This window comes from Ammospiza caudacuta, chromosome 12 (assembly GCF_027887145.1).
Source record: "Ammospiza caudacuta isolate bAmmCau1 chromosome 12, bAmmCau1.pri, whole genome shotgun sequence".
In the NCBI taxonomy this organism is placed as follows: Eukaryota; Metazoa; Chordata; class Aves; order Passeriformes; family Passerellidae; genus Ammospiza; species Ammospiza caudacuta.
The window spans coordinates 19,241,651-19,266,568 of NC_080604.1; the positions used below are offsets into that span (position 1 = coordinate 19,241,651).

The 24,918-nt window shown below is 42.1% G+C and overlaps 1 protein-coding gene across 1 annotated transcript in view; it reads right to left on the reverse strand.

Annotated features, from left to right (window-relative positions):
- Positions 1-736: 736 nt before the first annotated feature.
- The window catches only part of PDZRN3 (PDZ domain containing ring finger 3), a 133,700-nt gene continuing 109,518 nt past the window's right edge, over positions 737-24,918 (reverse strand). Inside the window, exons 4-10 of the mRNA XM_058812932.1 lie at positions 17,930-18,171; positions 14,760-14,847; positions 7,473-7,571; positions 6,863-6,925; positions 6,152-6,253; positions 4,964-5,080; positions 737-4,061 (exon numbers count right to left, since the gene is read on the reverse strand). Coding sequence (XP_058668915.1) covers positions 2,520-4,061; positions 4,964-5,080; positions 6,152-6,253; positions 6,863-6,925; positions 7,473-7,571; positions 14,760-14,847; positions 17,930-18,171 — 2,253 coding nt within the window. The 3' untranslated portion in view covers positions 737-2,519. The remainder of the gene's footprint in view (positions 4,062-4,963; positions 5,081-6,151; positions 6,254-6,862; positions 6,926-7,472; positions 7,572-14,759; positions 14,848-17,929; positions 18,172-24,918) is intronic.

Genomic DNA, 24,918 nt, shown 5'->3' on the forward strand with positions numbered 1-24,918 from the left:
TAATTAATAAATTCTAGTGCCAGAGGAGAGAGGTGATTTTTTAACTGTCCAAAATAACAAATGTTTAGCAGGGAAAAAAAATCAAAGGTGTGAGAGAAATTCTTGGCCAATAATTTTATTTCAACATTAATGAATGTAAATTTTATACTGTGGATGCTTTGCTGTAATTCCTGCATATCACACTGAATTCCCAAACACATTCCTGCTGCTACCCAATGCACAAAATGCTCAGCATTGATGTCCCTGGTGCCCACAGGAACCACGGCATGTGAGGTTATTCCAAAGGAGTTAGTTTCTATGAGGAGCAGCTTCATCATAATTATTCCTCATTAGAACATTTCAAATATTACTCTAATATTTCCAGGCAGACTAAAGGTGGTTTAGCTGTATTTCCACACCTGGTTTAAGGATTGTTATTCCACACCAATCACAGCTCTGTATCTGAGTGTGAGGCCTTGAGGAGGGCAGTATTTTGCTGTGGCTCTCACACCTGCAGCTGGGATGAACAGGAGATGAACTCAGGATGAGATTTAGGGATGGCAAATGTGCTACCCTGACAGCAGCGTGTGAAAATGTGGTGTTTGTGAAAATCTGGTGTTTTCCCCACTGTGCCACTGGTGATGGTAACACTGGTGATGCCAGGTGAAACCCCAGCTCCAACAAAATCAAAAGAGAAACCTGCCACAGACTGCTGCAGGACTGGCTCTTTATCCCCAAGGAAAATACAGCCTGAAGATAAATTTGCTGAGGCTTATTGACAAGAGTGCCAGATTACATAGGCTGGAGGGACATTTCCCTTCCAGGTATACAGAAGTTCACTGTGGAGTGTGGCAGGCACATTTCATGGAATTCAGTGTTAGTCCACAGAGGGAGCAGAAAAAACCCGGACAAATCTGCTGTTTGCTTCTCAATGACAGACAAAATAGGCACAAGAAGCTGCTAATCGCTCCCCTTCCAGCTTGGCACTTCTATCACTAAGATTGCAATTTTTGCTCATTTGAGTTAAGACAGAAAAGTCCAGAAGAAAAACTCAGAAGGTTTGGGGGGCAACTTTTCAAGGAAAAAGAGAGAGGAGATGGAGAATCTGTGAACTATTCATAATGATTCCCCATCACTTAATCCAGAAGAATATTCCAATTTATATCTGAATTCTTAATCAGAAATAGAAAACACAGAAAGGAATGTCATATCTCGATGACACCTCTGTTATTTTTTTCACCATCTCCTTTAATTTGTATATTTATTTGCTTTAGTTTTTATATGCTTTAATTTATATATTGTCTGGTTTTAATGCAAACCCCCACTGAAGGCTGTTGGTGGGGTTTATACACCACAAAGAAACCACAAACCAAAGCAAAGCAGGAGAGCAGAAGTTCTATTTCTTTCTTACAAGCCACCTTAAATAGCTTGTGAGCTGAAGATAGGCATTGCCTGATTTTATTCTTGATATTCTTTGTGCTTCTCCCTTGTCACTTCCCTCAAGAAAACCCCAATCCAAATTCCCCCCAAAGTCAGGATGCCAAATGTTCCCTCAGGTTTGGCTCCAGTGGCTGTCCAGGCATTTCTGCAGCACGGGAGCTACACTCCATAAAATTATATTCTAGGTGGTGAAACCAGAAGGGAACAAAAAGTAGTTTGAAATATAAAACAATAATTTATTTTACTTCATTTTACTTGTTAACGTTTGCAGCTAATGATGATTTCATGAAACTGCTTTTATAATTCAATACATTCAAATCTATAAAGCAAACAGTTACTACCATGGGCTTTTCAAATTCCACAAACTGTCTTATATAAACAAATTAGCTGTACATGCACGTTTCTTCAATAGGTTGCAACATTTGCAAACATGCTTTAAAATCCTTTAAAGCTGCATAATAGTGTACTTTGCCTCAGGCTTTTCAGATGAAACCTCTATACTTCTTTCAGAAACCTTAAAGAGAAAAATGTTTAAATGTTGAGCATAACTCTAAAAACTGCTGTTTGATAAATGTTAAATATTACAAGAGAATGATTCTAATTCTGAGTTTAAACCTTGAGCTAAGTATTGATAAACAGCACTCTGTGTAGAAGTGAACAACAGCAAAATAATATCACAAAATATGGTTTCACAAACAAAAATAAGTATGTGCAGTTGCTCTTGTGGGTTTCTTGCATTTTTTTTTTTAGGTAAAGAAAAGCATGGGTACCTTTTAATATGAATATAGTTTAAGCAAATTACCTGTGTAAGTATGGTTAATACATTTCTGATATTTAAACACTTCATGTAAAAGGTAACAAGTAAAAAAGTACAATCAGTACTCCAAAAAGCACTGCTAATATTGCCTTTGAAGGAGATGGGCAAGCTTCCTCCCCACTGCAGAATGGAGATCCTGGCACCCACGGCTGTAGAGTTCAGTATTTGAACTATAAACTCGGTGACTGTATCTTATATACAAAAATCTTGCCACATTGAACGAGGCATGGATTCCTACCCCACTGGTAGTGTTTTATGTACATAATTTAGCCCTGGGGATGGATTATACAGTAGTCACTGACAGGAAGGAATTGTACACCCGCGTGCCGTCCGGTGACTTTGTTCCGTGGGTTAGCAGTTCTTGGATCGTCATCCAATTGTCAAATATTTTTTTATTTCTCTTCTTCATCATTTTTTTGTGGCTCAGTTCAATGATGTTCATCTCCTTCTTCTCCTCTGCACCTTGCTGCTCCTTCAAGCACTCTAACCTGCTCTGCATCATGAACTCCCGCCGCCTCCTCTGCTCCTTGGCTTTCACCAGGTGCTGCTTCCTCTCCTCCTTGCTCCAGTACCGGCCCATCTTCATCTCACTGATGGCATCGTCATCCGTGGTCATCCCACTGCGCTCCTCCTTGATCTTTATGGCCCGTTCCCTCAGCAGCCTGTCCCTCACCGGCCTCTTGGTGATGTAGCGCGTCCCGTCGCTCCTGACCTTGACCTTCCACTCCATTCTGGGCTCGCTCTGCCCCGAGGCCAAGTCCTTGCACATACTCACCAGGCTCATCTGGCTCTGGGCGTACTCCACGGCGGATTTCTGCTGGATCAGCTGCATGTAGCTCTGGTAGTGCTGGGCGTGGGCAGGGATGTGAGCGTGTTTGTAGGGAGAGTGGTGGTAGGGGGTCACGTAGGGCTTCTGGCCGTGAGTGGGGCTTTTGCTGCCGTCGCTGCCTTTCCTCTCCTTGCTCTCCAGCTGCTTGCCAGGGTCAGGCTCTTTAGCAGAGGCGTGGCACTTACCAGCGCTGGATTCGTGGCTCTCTGAGCCAGCAAACAAATTCTTTGGGGAGACATTATAGGCCACTGCCCCCTCGTTGCCTTGGCAGCCGACGCCTTTGGCGGTTCTGCGCAGGGAATTGTCGGGGGAGATCTCCAGCGTCAGCGGCGTGCTGCGGCAGCTCTCGCCCGTGTTGTAGGCACTGGAGCTGTCCTTGTCAGACTTCTCAGGCAGCTCGGTGATGTCCGAGAGCTCGTGCCTGCGCACGTCAATGCTGGTGTTGTAGTTTCTGAAGCCGCTGTTGTGCAGCATCCAGGGCTCCCGGTACTGCTCCTTCAGCTGCTGCATCTTGTGGGCCCGCACGATGTTCAGGCACTCCAGCTCGATGTTGCGCAGCTCCTCGTTGAGCATCTCCAGCTCTCTGTCCACGCTCTCTTGGTCGCTTTTGCTCATCTCCAGGGTGCTGTTATGGTAGTACAGGCTGTAGGGGTTGGCAGACTTCACCTGGCACTTGAGCTCCAGCAGCTCCCGGAACCGCTCGCACTCGTCCACGGGGATGCCGAGGAAGTCGACGTCGGTGCAGTCAGCTGAGATGAACGACTCGTTGCTGAACTGCATGTCCCCACTCCCCAGCGTGTCGTGGCTGTAGGTCAGCTTCTTCTGGCTCCCCAAGGTGTTGGAGGAGGTGGTGTGATCGTCCCCATTGTTCTCCTGCTCGGAGCTCTCGTCGTTGCGTGTGCTGTCGTCCGTGCGCCCCACGCCGCTGTCCTTCTCGTGCTGGTTGGACAAAATCGTGGCTGTGTCTGTGGTGCCTCCATCCTCCTCGTGCTTCTTCTAACAACAGAAACAGCAGGACACAAAGAAAAATTATTGCAAGCACGTGAAACATTTCAAGGTGTTTATTTTTAAATAGTTCTCCTAATCTGTCACTTTTCACTCTTTGTATGTCCTATATGGAAAGAGTATTATGAAGAACTCAGAGAAAAGGTGACCAAGCCCTCAACATGCTGTGGATATTCTTTTCAGAAGAACCTGAGGACTGAGTTTCACCTATGCAGCAACAGTGGTAGAAGTCACATTTTCAAATGTTTCTGCTCCCACTTAGGTGCACAACGATATCCAGTTTTCCTGCAGTGCCTAAGTGAGAGCATGACTCCTCACAACATGGGGATGGCACAGAGGATGCAGAGTTTTAGAAAACTTTAGGGAAAAAGTCTAGGCAAAAACTGAGAACTGCTTTAATCATAGCAGAATGATGGAGAACATAAGCCCTGCATAAAATCTGTAATGGCCCTGTATAAAATTTGTAATGTAAAAACTTTTTCTTTGCCTTTCCCCCTTGTATAGACCTTGCTTCAGTCATTTGCCTGAGTTGTCCATTTTGGATTCCAGGTTTGGGGAGGCTGTTTCCAGTCTGTGCATGCACATCAAATAGGAGATTCTATAAATCAGCTCTCTGCCTGCTCTACCCACCACACACCCAGTATTCCTCTCAGTGACCACAGTGTTGAGGGATTTCCATGAATTGTGGTCTTTTGTTGTAAGGGGCAAAGCACAAAAGGTACTATTTTAAAACATCTCACTGTGGAGAGCTATGTAATATCTTGATTTTACAGAAAGTCCTTTTGCCTTGATCTCAGTGTCACTTGAGACACCAAGTGTATTCAGCCAAGCTCAATATTGAATATTGAGTGCAGTGGGAAGTTTGACAGCCCTGCACACCAGAAGGGCAGTACCTGCTGAAGCATGCTGGCAGTAAATTGCATTGCCTGGTGGTGCTGTTCCTCTAACATGTCCATGTGCAAGTCATCCAGAAAATCGTTTCTGTCATCATCCATCCATCCTTCATCCAGCTGTGTGAAAAGGGAGGGAAAAAACAAACCAATCATTGTCAAAAGAATGAAGAGTGACATAAATTACTGCTTGTCTTTGTGGACAGTGGTTGGGAAATCTCAGGAGATTCCTTCCTGTGACAGTGCTGCCTGTCTTGGGAAGGAGCCTGTCCTTGTGCTGTGTGGGTATTGACTGTGCTACCTCCTGCCACAGCTGCCTCCATCTCCAAGAGCAGGGTTTTATCTTCAGCAGCCCTCTACATATGAAAAAACTCAGTTTTTTGATCCGTGGAAATACTTGCAAGAGTTGGGGTAGTTTTGGTTTGTGCACAACTTGATTAAGTTGTGTAAAAACACTCCAGAGCCGAAAGCTTGAACACACCTCTTGTGAGGCAGCATCAAACTCCAGAAGGAAAATCTGACTAGGGTCTGTAGCCAGATTTTTACTCCCATTTTTACTCCCATTCCCAATTATCCCCACGGGAAAGATCAGAAACATCCAGGCTAAGAGGACAGTGATGATCTGTCCAGGTGCACTGGCAAGGGCTGCTCTCCCAGCACCAGGAGCAGAGACAGATCAAACAATGCTGTTCTCAGCTGTTTGTTCTACACCTTTGTTGTGCTAATCCCTGCTCTACAAAGGGATCTGCTCCAACCTTTTATTGCAGCACAGGAGGCTTCTTGACAGTATTCAAGTACTTTAAGAGACTGTGTATGAAGAGCTAAATAATAGGTGTTTTAATGAATGAATAATCAATAGCTATAGGAATTAAGAGTTCAGCATGTTCTTCAAAACTGTGGCTCAAACCCATTCATAATACCTTGCACTGATGTTTGTAACAGCATTGCAGCACAAATAAATCACCAAATGCCTTAGAAATTACATTTTAATATAAAATATATATGTAAGTACCACGACTGCTGAATTCCATCATTTTAGACTGTATATATATGTGCAGTCAAAGTGTAGAATATGGTTTTGGGTAGATCTGGTAGATTTAAACAGGCTAAACAATTTGAAAGAGTTGCCTTCTACAAAACAGCAACTGTTTTAATTAAGACTCATGTGAGGGTTTTTTGTTGCTACCATACCTGAATTTCTGGTCTTGCCACAAGTAAGGAGATATTCTTGCTCTCCTCACTGGAGAGAAGAGCCACAGCTTCCTCTCGGTTCTGCACCTCGATGCCATTGATCTTTAAAGAAAAAACACCACCATGAAGGGTTTCCATAGGGACCCCTGGGTGCTGCTGTGCCCAGCTCCATGGAATGCTTGGCTGGATGGATCCACACACACAAACCCAGCCTTGGGCAGAGAATGCTGGGCAGTGTGGTGGTTTGGACATGTGAAGGTGTTCCCCCCCCTGCATGCAGAGCCTTGTTAGGAGGGCAGAAAATGGAGTTCTGGGGCTTAGGACACTGGAATTTTGGGGTTTAGGACACTTGGAGCACTTCCCAAGGAGGAAGGCAGGAAGTGGAGTTCTATGGTTTAGGACATTGAAGTTCTGGGGTTTAGGACACTTGGAATTCTGGGGTTTAGGACACTGGAATTCTGGGGTGTAAGACACCTGGAGCACTTCTCAAGGAGGAAGGCAGGAAGTGGAGTTCTGGGGTTTAGGACACTGGAATTCTGGCATTTAGACACTCGAATTCTGGGGTTTACGACACTGGAGTTCTGGGGTATGGGACACTGGAATTCTGGGGTATGGGACACTGGAATTCTGGGATTTAGGACACTGGAATTCTGGGGTTTGGGACACTGGAATTCTGGGGTTTAGGACACCTGGAGCACCTCCCACACGTACCTGGATGATGCGATCCCCTTCCCGCAGCCGCCCGTCCTTCGCCGCGATGCTGTTGGGATCAATCTGCAAAATAAGAGAATTCTCAGTGCTCTGCAGGTTTGGGAGGTCACTATTCACTTCTCCTTATTTCCTGGGTGGTGCATTTCAATGGAAGGGTTTAGATTTAATTATGGGTTTCTTTCCCCAAATTGGCGCAATTAATTTGAAATGGCTCTGCTGAAAAAACGTTCCTGTATAAAATGCTACTTTTTTCTTGGAAAGGGACAAGGAGAGAGAAATGGGCCCCAGATGTTTGCAAATAGAAGTGTGTGGGGTTTTATACAATTTACATTGTTTCAAGAATAATCAAGAATAAAAATTAAAGGGGGAATACATGAAAATACTCTGAAGGCATCATTTGAAATAGAACATTGTTAATATAATGAAATTTGACTTCAGTGGGAGCAGGACTGCACTCAGTTTGGAGAAAAGGAAAATAATTAGATTTCTTCCAATTACTGCATTTTGGCTGTTTATCCAACATGGTACAAACAGAGGATAAATGTCTTAACTGCCCAACAATGCAGCTGGAAAGACAAATGGTATCTTATGGAAGGCAGCTCAATCTTACCTCACTCACATAAATACCCATGTCATCTTCATCATCCGTTCTGTAACAGACAGTGAGGCCAAGCTTGTCCTGGCTGTTCACTCTGTGTAAATCCACTTCCTGAGGTTAAAAAAAAAAAAAAAAAAAAAGGAAAATATATTGTCAGCGAGACACTGGTGACTGATGGAAGCAATTTTTCAAATGCAATGAAAATATTTTGCTTAAGTGATATAGTGGATGTCTTTTGATTTCACTTGTAGACGAGGTTAACTTACTGAGCAAAACATGATTATATGCAGACAATCAATACCTGGGACATTTTTGACCCTTCAATCAATAGGAAGTCATTTTGAAAATAGACCTTTTATTGATCTTAAGGAAGAAAAATTACCTATATTTCATGTAGTGCTAAGACTTCAAAGGCTAAAATACTTATAAAGTATGATTTCAGTATTTGTCACAGCTGATACATATTTCCTCATAAGCAGGATAATTCTCTGGCTTTTCAGAAAAAAACTAATATTCTATTACTTTAAATTGTATAATTTTCATGAAGTCACCTAATAAATTTCTCAAAAGTGTAACTGGAGATCAATATATTGTCAGCAAAGCATTTGGTATTGGTAATAGAAACATAATAAGCATTTCAGTATCTTGCAAGTGTTTGCTTTCATCAGGTCATGGTGGACTTGTTAATCTCAGAGACATTTAACCCATCTTAAAAATGTATGTTCTTCCTCTATGCTTTTTATTTCCAGGAGGAATTCCTGAGGGTTATTTCTTTTTTTTTTCTTCTGTGTTTGACACTGGTTGGTAGGAAGGGCTGTAAAATCCATGGAGATAGCCCCAGGCTGGGGGATGTTCCTGGCTGGGGACATCCCTGTGGCATTTTTCAGTCCTGCCTTTTTCCCTCTGAGGGATATCCTGGGGGTTTAAGGTGTTTAACCAACTGATTGTGGCAGCTGGGCTGGTCCTGAGGATGCTGCCTGGGCAGGAAGGGTTTGCTGCACAGACAGAGGTGTGAAAACACCTGGAATTGTGTTTTACCTCCTCAGGTGAGGGGAGTGAGCGAGGCTGGGCAAGGTCCTGCTCATCCTCAGGCCAGGCAGGTGTGGGCTGTGCTGAAAGGGAAAAGTGGGAGCAGCAAAGGGACACAAAGGGACCCCAGAATTGTCCCTCTGTTTGTGCTGGACCTGCCATTCCAGAGGAAAAGTCCTGACAACACAGCTCCTTCTTCCTGGCATCTCTGTTGCCGTGCCATTTGGAAGGGGCAAGACAATAAAACAAGCTGATATGAATAATTTATTGGTGTGTCTGGCTGACAGCTGCCAAGATCAGCAATCTCGTGTTATTTACTTGTCAACATGTGTAATTTCTTTTTTTTTCCCCCCTAAAGAAGCGTAGCTGTAAATGTCAGTGACATTTCAGCTGGTATTTAAGTGGTTTCAATCAATAGTATCCATGGTGAACTGCTGTGCTTTTTTCCCCCCCTCTTTTGTTACTTAAAGGTTTGAACACAATGCTTTAATAGTGGGGTTTTCTTCACATTTCTAAAGCTTTGGAGCTTTCTAGAGAGGAGATGGAGATTCTTCAGAAGAGAGATGAGACAAAGTGGATTCTGTTCTGATCTCAGCTGATCCTCCAGAAAGGCAGGGCAGTCAATGGGTTTATCCTGCATTTACCCTTGGAGTGAACTGGAGTGAGGTGGGAATTTGTGGATTGAGCCTATTTCAGGCCCAGAACAATTCCCATATTCCCTGTATACTTTAACAAAAAAGTTTCATTATCTTCAGGAATACTTTTATACTGATTTGAAAGCGTGGCAAGAAATTTCCAGTGGGGCGCATTCTACTGCTTGCCATACTGGCATTGAAAAAAAAAACCATATATATATATAAATATAACATATACTATATTATATAAATATTTATAAATATAAACAAATATATAATGCTAAACCCCCCCCCCAAAAACCTAACAGACCTATATGGTGACTTTGGCCATTGATCCTGAGTAATTACAAACACTTGGAGTGGAAGGAAAAGAGGCAGCAAGCTGTTATTTTCATTCTTACTTGCCACATGTTTTTACTAACAATGGGTGTTTTTCCAACATAAGCCTATAATCATTAAAAATAAAGCACAGGTTTATATCTAAATTTTACCATCAGAGATGTATATACTGGAAGGTAATAAATAATCTGGTGAATTAAATAATATATATTTTGAAATATATATTTTATATAAACACATATAAAATATTTACACACGCATATATAAATATATTTATATTTTTACTATATATTTTGAAAGAAAAGAGCTATCTGTTGTTTAAAAACACACAGAAATAAAGCAGCAAGAAAAGCTAGAGCAGAAAAAATTTATAGAGCAGGTATTTAGAACCTGAATTTTTATGAGTAATTAGTTGACAGACCTACTCCTGAGTACAATCCCTCTAGTCCTTGGTAGGAAGAGAGAAAGTGGATTTGATGCTACCCAAATATGATAATTTTATGAACTTAAACATAGGAACAGCTGCTTTATGTGGGTCTTTGCATCAGTGAAGTTTTAATATAATCATAAAGGTTTGAAATATTTGAGAGATAAAAGTGTGCAATTCCAGTTGGAGTTGAAGAATCAACACCAGAGTCTTCAAAGCAAAGGTTATTTTCCATATTCAGAGGCAAGTCTGTGAAATGCAGAGATACATGAAAGGGGAAAACAGACAACTGGCACCTGCAAGCACAGGTATTATGGCAGCTTGATTAATTGTACCAGGAATTAATTAAACAGAGGAAAATTAATGTGGGCCTGGAGGAGTTTGAAAGTGTGAGTCCCTGTGTTTGCAATGCCACAGGAGATGCCATTTCTCACAGTTTTGTCTCAGGGCTGCTCTCCTGGGCAGTGCAAGGGGCACTCTGGGGTTATCCCACAGCTGCTCTGCAGGCACAGAAAGCAGCTGGCAGGCAGAGAGGGGGAATGCTGGCCTGGGCCAATGGGATAAATGTGAAAATTCCAGCCATGACAGTTTTTACAACTCGCAGATAATTCAAATCTGCTCCTTCTGATCAGGTAAAAGTGACATTTTGAGAGATGTTCAAAGGAGGATTTGGGTGCTCTTTCAAAATAGTCTGTGCAAGAGAAGTGTCTGAAAGATTATTGGCTCCTCATCAAATGCAGAGCCAAGGAGGGCTCACAGAGCTGGTTGCTGAAATCCATCTGGCATTTACAGCAAGACAAGAAGAAATGAACATGCCCTGTGACATTATACCTGCAACCACTCATCATAATGAATTAGGAGCAAGTGATAATAGTAAATTAACCTCTATAAGCTCAGAAGATCCTTCATTTGCAGAGGATTATTGAATTATTGTACTGCTGATTTAGAATTATGGCCTACCTGCAGATTTATAAAAATCAGAGTCCTTTCTCTAACAAGACAGAAATGAGCAGTAGAGATGTGAAATGACAGCAGTGGGTAAGAACAGCTCAGTCACTCAGAAAGCCTCACACACAGCTTGCATGGTAAGTGATCTGTCCTTCTCCCTCTCCCTGTAAAATGTGGTGGATTTTTTATTTTCTGTGCTGACCTCTGCCATACCTGACTAGCAGGATTCCCTTTTTTGTGCTTCCTCTTGCTAGGTTTCATGCATAAAACAAAGTCAAGGAAATAAATAAACATATATAACTATTTCTTTTTATACTGCATAAGGCCCTCTCGCTGCTTTTTGGCAACTGACCCTGCTAGAGCAGGAGGGAAAATCTTCTTCATGCTTTCTTGAACCTAAGAAAATAATCTTTATGTTTGTGTTTTTATATCAAAGTGGCTTTCAACACAGGTAAATGGAAAAGAATCCCACCCCTTCCCTTTTCAAGGGAGAAAAGCCTATAAGCCAGACTTTTCTTCCAAAATTCTCTGCTCTAGAGAAGCAGGACTCTACCTGTGGGTTTCTGTGGCAGCCCAGCTCTGTGATGGGGATTCTCTGCCAGAGCACAGAGGCTGGAGCAGCTTTAATCCCCAGTGGTGCTGGGGAAGGCTGCAGGGAAGTGTTCTCACCCCGATGAAAGGAGCTTTGGGATGGCTCAGTGAGATAACTTGGAGGATGCCAGGCTCTGTGCCAGGCAGATGGGCAGAGCTCCATGACTCAGACCTTTCTCACACAGCACGAGGTGCTGGGGCCAGGCCGAAAACCTCCAGAGAGCTGAGGCAGGACAAGTTCTCAGTGCTGCCTTGTGAGCCAGATGAAATGTTTTACCACTTTTGCGTTTGTTCCAAACAGAGAACACACAAATATTTGTGTTAGAAAGTACAGCTGTGAAGCTTTTCAAACCTTTCCATATTCAATTACTGCCTGAAGCAGGCCTGCCCAGGCTGCAGCTCTTTGTATTCCCAGACACAGCAATGCCTTGAGAAGCTCCTGATCTCTGCAGCTCCCTGCAGAGCACGAGTTTTCATAGAGAAGAAATATATTCACATAAAAGATGCTTTGAAACGCTTTGTAAACCAGGATGGAATAAAAATTGCACAGTGCCTGTGATGGAGCCTTCCAATTCTCATGTTCAGAGTCGCCTCTCACCCCTCTTGCAAACAGATTATTGGAGAAGTGAAAGAAAAGTTTCAACCAAAGTAGCAAAATACAGCAAGGGGGAAAGCTTGAAACCCTGGTACTCAGCTTTTACTCATGTTTTCCTAAAAGCAGTGGAGTATTAATTTCAGATCTTGAAGCACTTATTTTGTGCCCAGTGTGTCCATCTTTGGCTGATCATGCTGGGAATACTGGGAGCTGTGCACTGGGTGGGCCAAAAGCTCTTTGAATGATTTTGGTGTCCTCCTTCAGTCTTCTGACGAGAATGCTTCATTCCTGTCCAAGACTGAGTGAGAGTATCAGAGGGAAATTTCTCAGCAGTAGCAAACATTTCATGTAATTTTCATCTGCAAGCTTCACTGGCTTTCAGCTAACCATTCAGTTCTTTTCTTGGAAAGAAAGACCTACACACAAGCTGCATATTGGGGAGGGTGAAGACAGAAAGTGAAATGGGAGGGAACAGGCCCCTTTTTATGTAGAATGTTCTCCTTTGTAATGTGAGAAAGTTCCACGGAGAGAGCCTGGGCTTGGGCTGTGTCTGACAGCTGGACAGACTTGTTTGAATAAACACATTAATGCATAACACTGCTGGGGAATCCTGGAGTGACATTATTCTTCCTTTATGAGCCTGAAATGACTTCTAGCTGGGCCTCCGTGAAGAATGAATGTACTTTTAATTTATAATAAAATAGGAGTTCACGATTTAGTTCCTCTTTACTTGTGGCACGGAAACTTCAAAAGAAAAGAAATGGTATTTATTTGTTTTTGTAGCAGGGAATATATGGCAGTTACCTCCGAGTCATCAATTTTAAGACAAATGTTGAGATAAAACCGAGAATACAATTTTGGCACCTCAGCAATACTGCCAGCATAAATTCCTTCCTATGGATATTTACATTGGAGGTTCATTGCAAACTTGGCTATTTCACCTTTTTTGTCTTGTTTGCTTGTTACAAATCACTAACCAGTCAGTTATAGACCATAAAAGTTTAGATGAGGAGCTTCTGATTTAAATTCAAAGCACATTTTATAGACATAGAAACCCAGAAGGCTGACTTGATGGCTTTCTTACTTTCGACATTCCTGCTGCAGTCAATGAAACAGTGCCTTTGTGGTCTTTTAAAACATATCTATCAAAAGGCAAACAAAAAAGCAACCAGCCAGTTGAGTCCCTGTTAGCACTTTGACCTTACCATTGATCACAGTCTTTACAATTTGAACAGGAATCTTTAGTGGTTTTTAAGAAATACTATTAGGCTACAGAGACTTTCCTAATGTTCATCTGCCTGTGTTACCGAGCTGATCACCTTTTGCCATCAAGTACTATATCAATGTCACAATTATTAATGTTGTGGTTTGAGGCATATTAAGGTTTGGCTACTGGAGTGGGTGTGTTTAAACTGTTTTCAGCTCAACTGGTTGACCTTCTAATGGAAGTACTAGAATTTACCCACAATATTAGATTTCCTAAAAAGTAGATTTTGGAAAGATACTGGTAGAAAACACTGATTTGTTCTACATTTTCCTTTGAGACTGAAATCTAGATTGTATTTGTTTTTATTTAAGAGAGAAAAAAAGGGCCTTGTTTGAAAAGTAAGGCCTTGAAGTCTGCTAAGTAGCATTTGTTTTACTGGCACTTTGATTTTATCCTGCCTTTGATTTACGTCTGTATACAGACATGAATTGCTACCAGATCCGCAGAATTTGAGAACAGCTTGCAAACTTTTTATGGGGTTTTAGTCCTTGATCCTGCAAACACTTTTATAGAAGGAAACAACCTGGTGCTCATGGAAGGGGCTGAACTCTGCTCCCACTGAAGCTGTTGATAAATCTGCACTGGTTTCAGCAGAGCTTCAGCACTGCTTGCTGTGACAAACAGGTGTTAGCAGGACCAGGATCTAAGAAATTAGAAGTGCAAGCCAGCTAAGGGTATAAAATATTCTCTTACTGATAGCCTTGGATGGATCAGCCGGCTCAGACAGCTGGCTGTATTTAGAACTATTGGGATTCTTTGCTGCTATTTATTACAAATAACTAAAACCACTTCACTGGGTCAGTACTGCTAAAGTATCTTGCAGAACTCCACAATTTATGTGCTGTACATTGAATGGTTGGGAGAAGGCTATTAAAATAAGAAATGAGAAAACTAAAGATGAACTTCTGATGGGATATGCAAGCACTAAAACCAAAAGTGGTTTTCAAAGGTTTGTCAGGGAAAAGGGCTTGCATACCTTCATGACTGGTTCAACTTTTATTATCTGTAATTTCACATGTATACATTTGTCACTTAAGTAATGAAAAAGCGAGGAACAGCTTAATAGAGTGGCAAATCTATCCTGGCCTTGTCTTGTAAACTTAACATACTTCAAAATTATATGATCAGGAACATCTGTTTCTCAGCCAGGAAATATTTAAGAGAAACTCACACATTTTTACTGTGGTTATGTGGAACAGGTCCTGCCACTCAGCAGAGCCCTTCAGATTTTCAGAGAGCCTAAATCAGCACACTTAAACAGAATTTAATTAAAGGAATCAATGACTTCATTATTTATGTTAGCTGATGATCATCAGTGCCTGGCTCACAGTTCAATGGGGTGATAAAGGTATCAGCAACTAGTGAACAATGTTATCACAAATATCTGCCTTGGAAAGTCTTTCCACTTTATGCAATTCAAAGACCTTGAGGTGCATATGGAAATGAAAGAGTTACTCAGATGAAGTACCTCCAATTCCAACTCATCCCGGTCCATTTCTTGATGAATTCCCCCCATGTAGTCATTGGGGTCATAGTATTCATGCACGGATGGATGGCTGGAAAAAAAAAAAAAAGGTATTTTTTAGGACAGCACTCAGGACCTTAGTGGAACTTGTTAATGCATTCCAAGCTTGTAGGGGAGATGATGGAGTGACCCCCACACTGAGGAGCTGCATGTGGTTAATTCTGTAAGCTACACCACTTACCCCAGTAAGTGTTTTAAATGAAAATTCCGTGTACTGTAGGAGGACAGCCTGCTGCTTTTTACTGCTTGAGCTCTCCCACACTTCCACTGCCTTTACTTTGGAAGTTGTGAGCAGTGTAATGCTCTTGTGATCACTGTTTTCTGTGCTGGATTGTTCTATCTGCAGTGAGAGTAAACTTCCTGTAATTCTCTGCTAACAAGATACACGTCTGAGGCTATTTATGTAATAGCATCTGCTAATTGGCCAGCATAGTCAAGTTGTTAGAGGCAGGCGAGATTAATCTGAATGGAATTGGGAGAAGTGAGAGGAAACACCAGGAGAAAATGACTTTGCTTTTATGTGCTGGGTGAGAGCACAGCCAGAGAGCTCAGTGTGGTCCTGGCATGGGAAGGGCACTGCTTACCCAGCAGCTGGGATTAATAATTAAGGAACAATATGGAGCTGATAGGGCTAAGGTGGAATAATGCAGGCACATGGCAACCTAAATCACAGAATGATAAAATCATGGGACAGTTTGGGGTGGAAGGCAAATCTTTTCTTAAGGAAAATCTCGCTCCACCCTTGCCATGGGTAGGGACACCTTCCACTAGACCAGGTTGCTCCAACCTCTCTTGGACACTTCCAGGGATGGAGCTGCCACAACTTCTTTGGGCACCCTGTGCCAGAACCTCACCACCCTCACAAGGAATAATATTTTCCTAAATGATTCATCAGGAATGAATCCTTGCCATTTTCTAAGTGCAGCTGGTACTAAAAGCCCCTACTGCAGATGAGGCTGGGAGGCGCAGTGTCGAGGCCCTAGAACAATCATGTCCTCTCCACAGGCTCCAAGCCCTGCTGTTTGCTCACTGCAAGCTCAAACCTCCAGCCTTTTGTCAAATATTTCCACTAAACTGTGCTGCAGTGCTTGAATTTTGAGTGGGCTGGGAATATGTGGCCGTGCTGGAATATCTCCTTTGAGTACCTGCAAGAGAGAGGCAGGAGAGGAACAGGCACTGCCATGGAATGGTCCTGGCTTGTCGCAGACATCTTTTTATGAAAATCTTTTCCTTAAGATTTTTTTTCCTCCTGAGAAGCTGAGAAGCCTCAGGGACAAAATGTAAACAATGATTGTCTGCTACTGTGGAATGCAACAGGTGGGTCTGTGATTGCTCTCATGTGGTTGTTTCTAATTAATGGCCAATCACAGTCAGCTGGTTAGAGCTCTGTCAGAGCCACAAACCTTTGGTATTCATTCCTTTCTATTCTTAGCTTAGCTAGCCTTCTGAGAAACCTTTTCTTCTATTCCTTTAGTACAGTTTTAATGTAATATATATGATAAAATAATAAATCAAGCCTTCTGAAATATAGAGTCAAATCCTCGTCTCTTCCCTCATCTGAAAACGCCTGTGAACACCGTCACACTGGCTCATGTGGGAAGGTTTCTGTGCTCTGAAAATCGCTCAGGGGCAGTGCAGGATCAGTGCCTGTTCACAGCCAGACCCCAATTCCCAGGAGGGCAGGCAGGGATGCCTGGGGAGGTGCCCTGGGAGGGTGGGGGCACACCAGCCCTGCTCTCACCGTGTGCAGCCTCACCTCAAAACCTCAAAAACCAGGAATTGCTGCGGCTGGACCAGATCAGCCTCTCACACACAGCAACTGAGAGGGTCAGAATCCTTTCCATTCCCTGCTCCCTGTGGAGATGCATGGCAGGATGACAGGCAATCTGCAGGGGCTCCTTGGGGAGCTGTTTTCCTCTCCAACAGCATGTGAGGGCGGGGGGTGTGTGCGCCAGGAGATAATTGTCATTTGTATTTGTAAGTACAAAAGCATCAAATTACCATTAACAATAATTAAAATTTGATTCTAAAACATCCATGACAACACTGGTAAGTAATTTTAGTCCCAGAAAATAACTTATTCGAGTAACAGCGCTGCAGGGTTATAATAAAGTAATTAATACACTGGAACAGAATGCAGCAGCTCTTAGCATTACACAATTTATGGCAGCCATAAAAAATAAAGTTAAAACATAAGCAACCCAAAGAGGCACCGAGAGGAATTACAAAATGCAATAACTTTATCCATCAAATGCCAGCAAAAAAAAAATGAGCTTTATGAGGCCATGTTGTGACTCAGTGGCATTACTCATGTGAGTAATGTCCTGCTAATGTGTAGGAAAAATGAAAATGCTGTGAGTTATGGCTCAGTGGTGGATGAATCCTGGCTACTTCTGGGAGAACATGTTTACCAGAGAGTGAGGTGAGGTTGTGAACTCATAAAACACCACTATGGAACACAAGTGTGGAAACCCAGAGCACTGGGAATATTTCCCTGTCTGCTCTGGGGTGCCCTGACTCCCAGGGGAGCACTGGCTCTGACCCTCATTGATGGAGAAAAAAGTTTCAAGATAAACCAAAACCCACAAAAGTGTGAAATAGATTATAGAGAGCAGTGTAGGTGTGTCACTTGGTGAGAAATTGAAGTTTTGGGATTTTTAGTATTTTGTGGATGGAAGCAAGATGGAGGGCACAGGGTGTTGTCCTGGGTTTCTCCTTCATGCTTCTTCTTCCTTCTTCTCCATGGGTTTGTGTACCATTTTGTAATTGGGCAGAAAAGTCCCCATTGGAGCTCTTTGAGATCAGTTATTGGGTTAAAAGAGAAAATAATCCTGGTGTCAGTTCTTAATTGGATAGTTTATCTTAAAAGACCTTGTAACAAGAGATTGTTGGCCATTTTGTGCCTTCTAATGAAAAGCTACAGAACTCACAGAAGTGAGACTGTTTTACTGATAAGAAATAATAAACGCCTGAGTCCAAACATGAACTACTGCCTCAAGGGCCTTCAATCCAGACCCAGAAAAACCCACAACTGGCACCCCAGTTTAATAATCAAAGAACAACATGGATTCTTGCTCCACAAGGATTTCTGAGGCTCAGAGAGCATCACTTACTCTTCGGGCAGCAGGTAGGGGTCCAGGCCGGGGACGGGCAGGCTGGGTGAGCCCATCTTGCTGAGGGCCATGATGTGCTCGAAGGTGATGTCGGTCTGGGTGCCCACATCCACCAGCTGGGGCTCGTGGGCCTTGGCACGGGGGGCCCTCCTCAGCACCTGCACCACGATGGGCTCCTTGGCTGTCTTGAAGGCCTCCACGGCCTGCTCGTGGGTGGCTTTGGATAAATCCTTCCCATTGACCTGTGGGGAGAAACAGCAAAGCTGTCAGGGACACAGGCTCAGCTCCCAGCCACGCCAGTGATCCCTCAAGGTTTAACTTTCATATTTTCCAGGTTCTGTACTGTATTGCAACTCCAAATTTCATATAAAATGTCAGCAAGTTCTCCTCACAGCTCAGTCACACAGAACAATCGTTTTCCTCTCCTCAGTCCCACAGAACAATCCTTTTCCAGCCCCAGAACCAAGGACACCACTGCAGCTTCAGCCCCAAAAATGCAAACAGGGAATGGAGGGGAGCAAACTGGGAGGGTGGGACTGCATCACCTGGAGCTGGGATTGGAAAATTACCCCAATATGGAAACGGACCAAAACTTATAGAAGTAAAAAAACTCATGACACACCATCCATCTTGGGTCCATCTTGGGCAGAATCATGGCCAGGCTCTTGTAGTGCCCAAGTTCCATCATTTGAAGGCCTCTTAATAAATCCCTCCTTTATTCCCTTAACTCTCCCCACCCTCTGTTGCAGGTCAGCCTCTTTAGCACCACCAAGGTGTGAGCAGCCAGTGCCCATCCCCACAATCTTGTGCATCTCTCATTTTCCCCTTTCACTACAGTAATTTTACAAATCCTCTGCTCTGCCTTTTATTTTGATAGATTTTACTGGGCTTGCTCTTTGAGGTGAAGTACAACCCAGCACCCCATTTGTTTCTTGCAGATTAGAAATCCCTCAGCCCTTGTTCATACACAACAAGTTACTGATTGTCCTGGAGTTTTTCTGGTTTTGGTTTGCTTTTTAGACTCTTTGCCTTTTTGCTGAACAAAACCAAAACACAAAACTATGTGTTTGTGTCTGATGAACAATTTTTCAGATGAAACATGATGGTAGTAGTCAGTCACTGCAATAAAAAACTCAATTTTAGAGAAGTGGATAGAAATAACAGGAGACATGCCAGGCCACAGAACTGGGGGCTGAGCAGAGAACTCACACACTGCAATAAATACTCACTATAATCCACATTTAGTCACATTAAAGTGGGGCATCTGAATGAGAACATTACTCAGCACAATAACTGAATTTAGCCCACACTTAACATATTGCCCAGGGCAAAAAGCTGCCTAATATAAAGAGGGTTAACTTGAGTGCAGAATAGATTGAAAAGGCCAAATTCCTGCTGAATTACCGTGTGCAAATAACACTTTTTCCTGCTGTCACCTTGGGTTTGCCTTAGGGAGGTGATGACACCGGATTTTTGTGAAGCCAGCTGAGAGGGGAAGGTGTTGGCATGACATTTACATCACACCAACACTCACACTGCACACCACTGCTCCCAGTAATGCACAGCGTGTAAAGTTTGGCCTGGTCAAATTAAATATCATTAACTCGCCCAATTGAGCAGATTACTTTTAAACAGTTTGTACAGCTGTAAAATTAGGTTCAGCCTAATGTTTTCTCTGGAAAAAGGAAATGCTGATTATGGTTTGAGTTTTATTATTTGTTGCAAATTAAACGTTGCACATTTTACTGTGTGCATCCTAATTTTTCTTTTTTATTTTTTGTACAACAAAACCCAACAAGCAATCAAAACAAAAGAATCTAAATTTCAGTGTATAATGTTTTTCAGAAATGTGCTCAGAATAACTCTTGAGCAGGAAACTATTTATGAAGATCCTTTCTCCATCTTCACAGTAAAACCTAGTAAAATCCTGCAAAGGATTTCCAGTTTATTCCCAAATGCTATCATGAACCTGGATTACAGACAGTTTACTACAGGCCTACATTTTAATTTAGGTTCCTTAGGACACTTTTATTTCTGCAAATCCGTGGACTGGCATCCTCTTTGTGCTCTCCTATGCAATTGTTACATAAATAATCACAACTTCAAGGACAGCTTGATGTCATGCAGGGAACAGGCAGCAGTAGCTGCATTGTGCCATAAATTGCTACTACAGGAATTAGGTCCAAGTAGTTTCCTGACTATGTTGTCTGCAAGCTGATAATGCCATGAAAAAGAAAAGGCGCATAGCCAAGAAAAAGGAAATGGGACCAGATTTTAGAACTGGGGTGATAAGCCAGGTAAATTTTAATCTGAACCTTCTCCTGCTGCAGAGGGACCTTGTGTAGAAAAGGTTTGAGACTTTCTGGCATTCAGCTTCCAGTGGGTAAACTGATAGCTCTACAATTGATAACTCTACAATTGATAACTCTACAGAACTCTATTTGATGTGTATACAATTGCAAAGGATGGGTTTGATAGGATGGCAATGATTGCACTGAAATGGAAGCACAAGTCACTCTTCTGCTGTTATTATGGGCTTCTTAACCCACTCCAAAGATATGATTGGGGATTTTGTCTTTAAAAGTTAATATTTCTGTGAGCTGTGGCAGCACCCACAATTGTTAGGCAAACAATCCTCTGGACAGTAGCTGTCCACATGATGAATGGTTTGGGGTCAGCCTGTGGATCCCTTACCGGAGGTGATTCCTAAAGCCCAGCTGAGTGGAATCCTTTCAGCCCTGCAGGCTCCTGCTCTGAGCAGCAGCCTTGGCCACTGTGCTGATGCTGATCTATGACACATGGTTATCATTTCAACAAATGATGAAAGAACACACAGAGACACAAAAATACACTCAAAAGTGCTTTACAGCAGGGAATTACATTTCTGAATCTGGTTCCTAAAAAACCTACAGTAAGTGCCATAATATGTGGTAAATACTGAGCAGTGAATAGTTCGTAATTACTTTTTTTTTTTAAGCATTTCCCATCTCAGCACACCAATATAATTTTCCATTACAGGGAAATAAAGATGGCAGTGCTAAATATTTGGATAATAAAAAGCAGTAATTCCCCAGTCTGCTTATGCATAACAGAGATAAATTGCTTTTTAGTCTGGAAAAAGTAGCAGGTATTGGTATTTTATTTTTAGCAGCACACAAATGATGCAGAAGAGAAATATATTGGGATGATCTCAATGGGTGTCTGTGTTGAGTCAGTACTTGTGGCTAATCCTGAGTCTAGCAAATAGGTGATAATAACACTTAGTTTCTATATGGAAAATTTGTCACAATTGACAAATAATTATTTCCCGTGCTTAAAAGCCAATAAATACATAATAAAATAAATTAATAAATCTGTATGGATTTGCTTTGTTTAAAAAAAAAGGGCTTTATGTTCCTAGACTTTATTCCTAATGCTGCTGAATTGTGCTCAGCAATTTTTTTCCTTATTAACAGTTACATGTGAAATAACACAGAAAAAATTAAAATCCATGCACATGAATGCTTCAGAAGTCTGCCAAAAACGACCAATATGCATAATTTCTGAAGAACACGCCATGTGACAGAGACAATGGGATCTTTCATGGCACAAAGGGTGGATAAATTAACTTGTCTGGAAGGCTGAAATGCTTAGCTTTTGGACCTTCTTAGCATTGGAAACATACTGACTATGGAGAAAACTATAGATAAAATGCAGTGACTGGAGTTAAACAGAGCTGAATGGACTTGGGTGAAATTTGTGGTGCAGCCAGAGAATGGATTTAGCCACTGCATGAGGCAGGGACACAAATACTCTCTATTAACACCACACAGTGAATAAGGAAGGCATGCCTGAACTGATTTTTTTTTTAATAGAAGCTAGGCAATGATTATAAAATAAAATAGCATCTACAGTATTCTATTTTCTAGTATGTACTGTATGTTCTTCTGCACTAAAGTAGGCTGGAGAGAGGACCAAGAAATCTATAGAGGCAGCAAGAAATCTGCAGATAAAGATGGCATAATCCTGTGTCTCCTGCAAGTTTTAATACTTGGAATGAAAATAAAAAAGTCACTTGAGCTTGATTTGATGCCCACTGGAGCCAAGGGTGTTTTGCTTTTGCAGTGCCCCAGCTCAGGCTCTGACTGAGAGAGGACATCAACAGCAAATCAAGAAGTTATGAAACTAAGAGTGCCACCAGCATTCCATGGTCAAACTGAGATAATGGAGGGGAAAATGCTGCCATGGTCAGTGAAGGTGGAAGTGATATATTTGTGATTGAGAAAAAGAGAAATGATGCCCAAAGGCAGAACATGGCACAAATCTAAACGAGTGACCCCAGCAAACTAACAGGAGCAAACAATGTCTTCAACTCTCATTTTGACCATGGAGCTCTCATTAATTCCTCTACCCAAGAAGTAAATGGTCAGAAGAATAAACAGGATTTAATGAAAAGAGGAATGAGAAAAAAATCTAATATGCTGTATCTATCTGGCCCAAATGGAAGCAGCAGAACTCCACTGAGGAACCCTAAACATCAGGTGGAATCGCTGAGGAACATCCCATGACAGCTTAGGAGGTGTGAGTACAGCAAATATGGGGGTGTAGCTGGAGATCAGACTCCTCAGAGCCATAAAAAAGGCTGGAAATGTTGGAGTGCTACCTTGGAGATAAAAGGGTAAAATCAGGCAGTAAGATCCTAGGGAGGGGTAAGGCCCAAGTGCCTTCCTGAGTCTGCTCTCAAATCTCTTTCTGTTGGTAGCTACATATTAAGTGGAAAAAACCAAATAAATCAGTGATGATTTGTGAGCAGTGATGTTCTCAACAAGGAGAAAAGGAAAAAAAAAAACAACAGGAAAACCCTCGTATCTTTTTAGGCTTGTGAAGAATTTGCTCTACCTCACTAGGAGATGGCTTTCCATGTAATTTTCCAGTGCTGTGAGTGTGTAAGGGGTTGGATCTAGATTTGTTTCTCTCTGCTGGAGCTGTGCAAGGCATTTGGCATCCCTCCTGTTGAAATCTCTTCCTTCTATTAACTCCAGATATGTCACAGTGAAATACCTTTTACAAGGACAGTTTTTCTCACGTTTTTATACTTATAGACGTGCTTTTAGATTAACAATGGTTCTGCTGAGAGGTTCCTGAGCCAATGCCACCGTTCAGATGCTAATTTCCTGAGGTCAGCATTGGCACAGCCCTGCAGCCTTCCCACTGTGAGGACAGGGCTGCACCTCCTGTGCAAGGCAAAGGGAATCTGAGCCAAGGCTGGGATGGCAGAATTGTTCTCTGTTACTACAAAACACATCCTCATTTTTGCCTGAGGTATGAGGCACGATAGCACACGGCTGTGCTGTTACATAAATGTCATTTTATCAATAGCTGCTGTTTAATTACTGAGCAAGGTAAGTGATTTACACGCTTTGTTTCTCTGGGTGGGAAGAGAAGGCTAATTAATTGCCACTTTTAAATAGACATAAATTAGAGGCCTTCAGGTGCATGAAAATGTGTCACTTGTTTACAAGTGGACAAAACTTCCTCCTGGTTGCCCCCAATTCTGATTTTCTCTTCCTTCTGACACAGAACTTATGGAAAGCCCAACAGTGGTGGTTTCTGTTCTCCTGTGAGAGCAGAATTAACACACAGAATTAACACATCTCTGCACAAGGATGTTCCTGGAGTTCATTCCAGTTTCCCACAGGGGCAGGGGCACAGATAGGAGCCCTGGAAAGGGACATTGGGACAGGGCTGGGACAGGAAAGGGCTCCAGGAGAGAAAGTGGGGAGGATGCTCAGGGCATGGAGAGCTCAGCCCTCAACCATGCACAAACATAATTTACAACAGCACAGATGAAATGACTTCAGGCACTGGTGGAAGAAGTTACTGAAAGGTTGAGAAAGCCACTAAATCCCCATGCAGAACAGTTTTGTTATAATGATTTATATTATATTATATTATATTATATTATATTATATTATATTATATTATTATAATATGTATTATTTTATTTTGTATTTTATTTTTGCACCAATAGTGTGTGACATTGTTTTCTGGATGTTGGGAGCACACATCAGAAACCATGAGTTTCAGTAAATTATTTTTTCCCATTATTTTAGGCTGACTTCTGTGGGGGTAATGCCATGCATGATAAACATTTGTATGCATTGTACAGCTTGTTGGCTCTTCTGTGCCTCACAAATGTCACAGAGAAAAAAAAAACTTTTTTGCCTAAGAATGAGTAAGCAGCTTTTCTTTGTAGAAATTCATGCAAATCCATGGGAGTGCACTATAAAAATGCTAGTTCTGTTAGACTGCAGATGCCTGTGCTCCATTTAAAATGCTCTTTATGGTCTGATTCACTCCTTTAGCAAGTTCTTAAGGAGTCTGCATACTAAGAAAAAGCAGCACAACTTTAAAGATTTTTATAGAAGCAAGAGCAGCAAAAAGCCTATTTTACAACCCTCCTTTTCCTCAGGAATCGGAGAAAAAAAGGTTCAAAATACAGGGTAATTCTTCTTGCAGATCCATCTAATCCCTCTTTTATTTCCCTCATATGTACAGTCTCCCTCCTTTTGAAAACCCCAGAATTATATTGTTTAGTAATAGACTGTTTCCATGTGTGTGCATTTCCCTTCTGCCTTGCGAGCCATCCATGACAAAACAGTTCAGACCAAGGAAAAATTCTTTTCCTTGAGAGCACAGAATACATTTGTCCTCCAAACCGTTAACTTGCAAATGGAAAATCTTGGGAAAAAGAGCCTGGAAATAAAGGAATTTTAATTTTGCTCGTAATTAGCACATTTAGGTATTACCAAGGCAGTGCCAGGAGTGTCTGTAGCATACTAAGATGCTCTTGGTTGGGTTCTCAGGCTCTGCTCCAGCGGATCACTACTCAAAATAAAACCACAGGGGATTTTATAATTTTCTTCAATGAAAACACAGAGCAGTGCTGGGGCTTCTGAGATTCCTGGATTTCACTAGAAGCAAAGTTTACTTGGAGCTCTTTTTGTCTT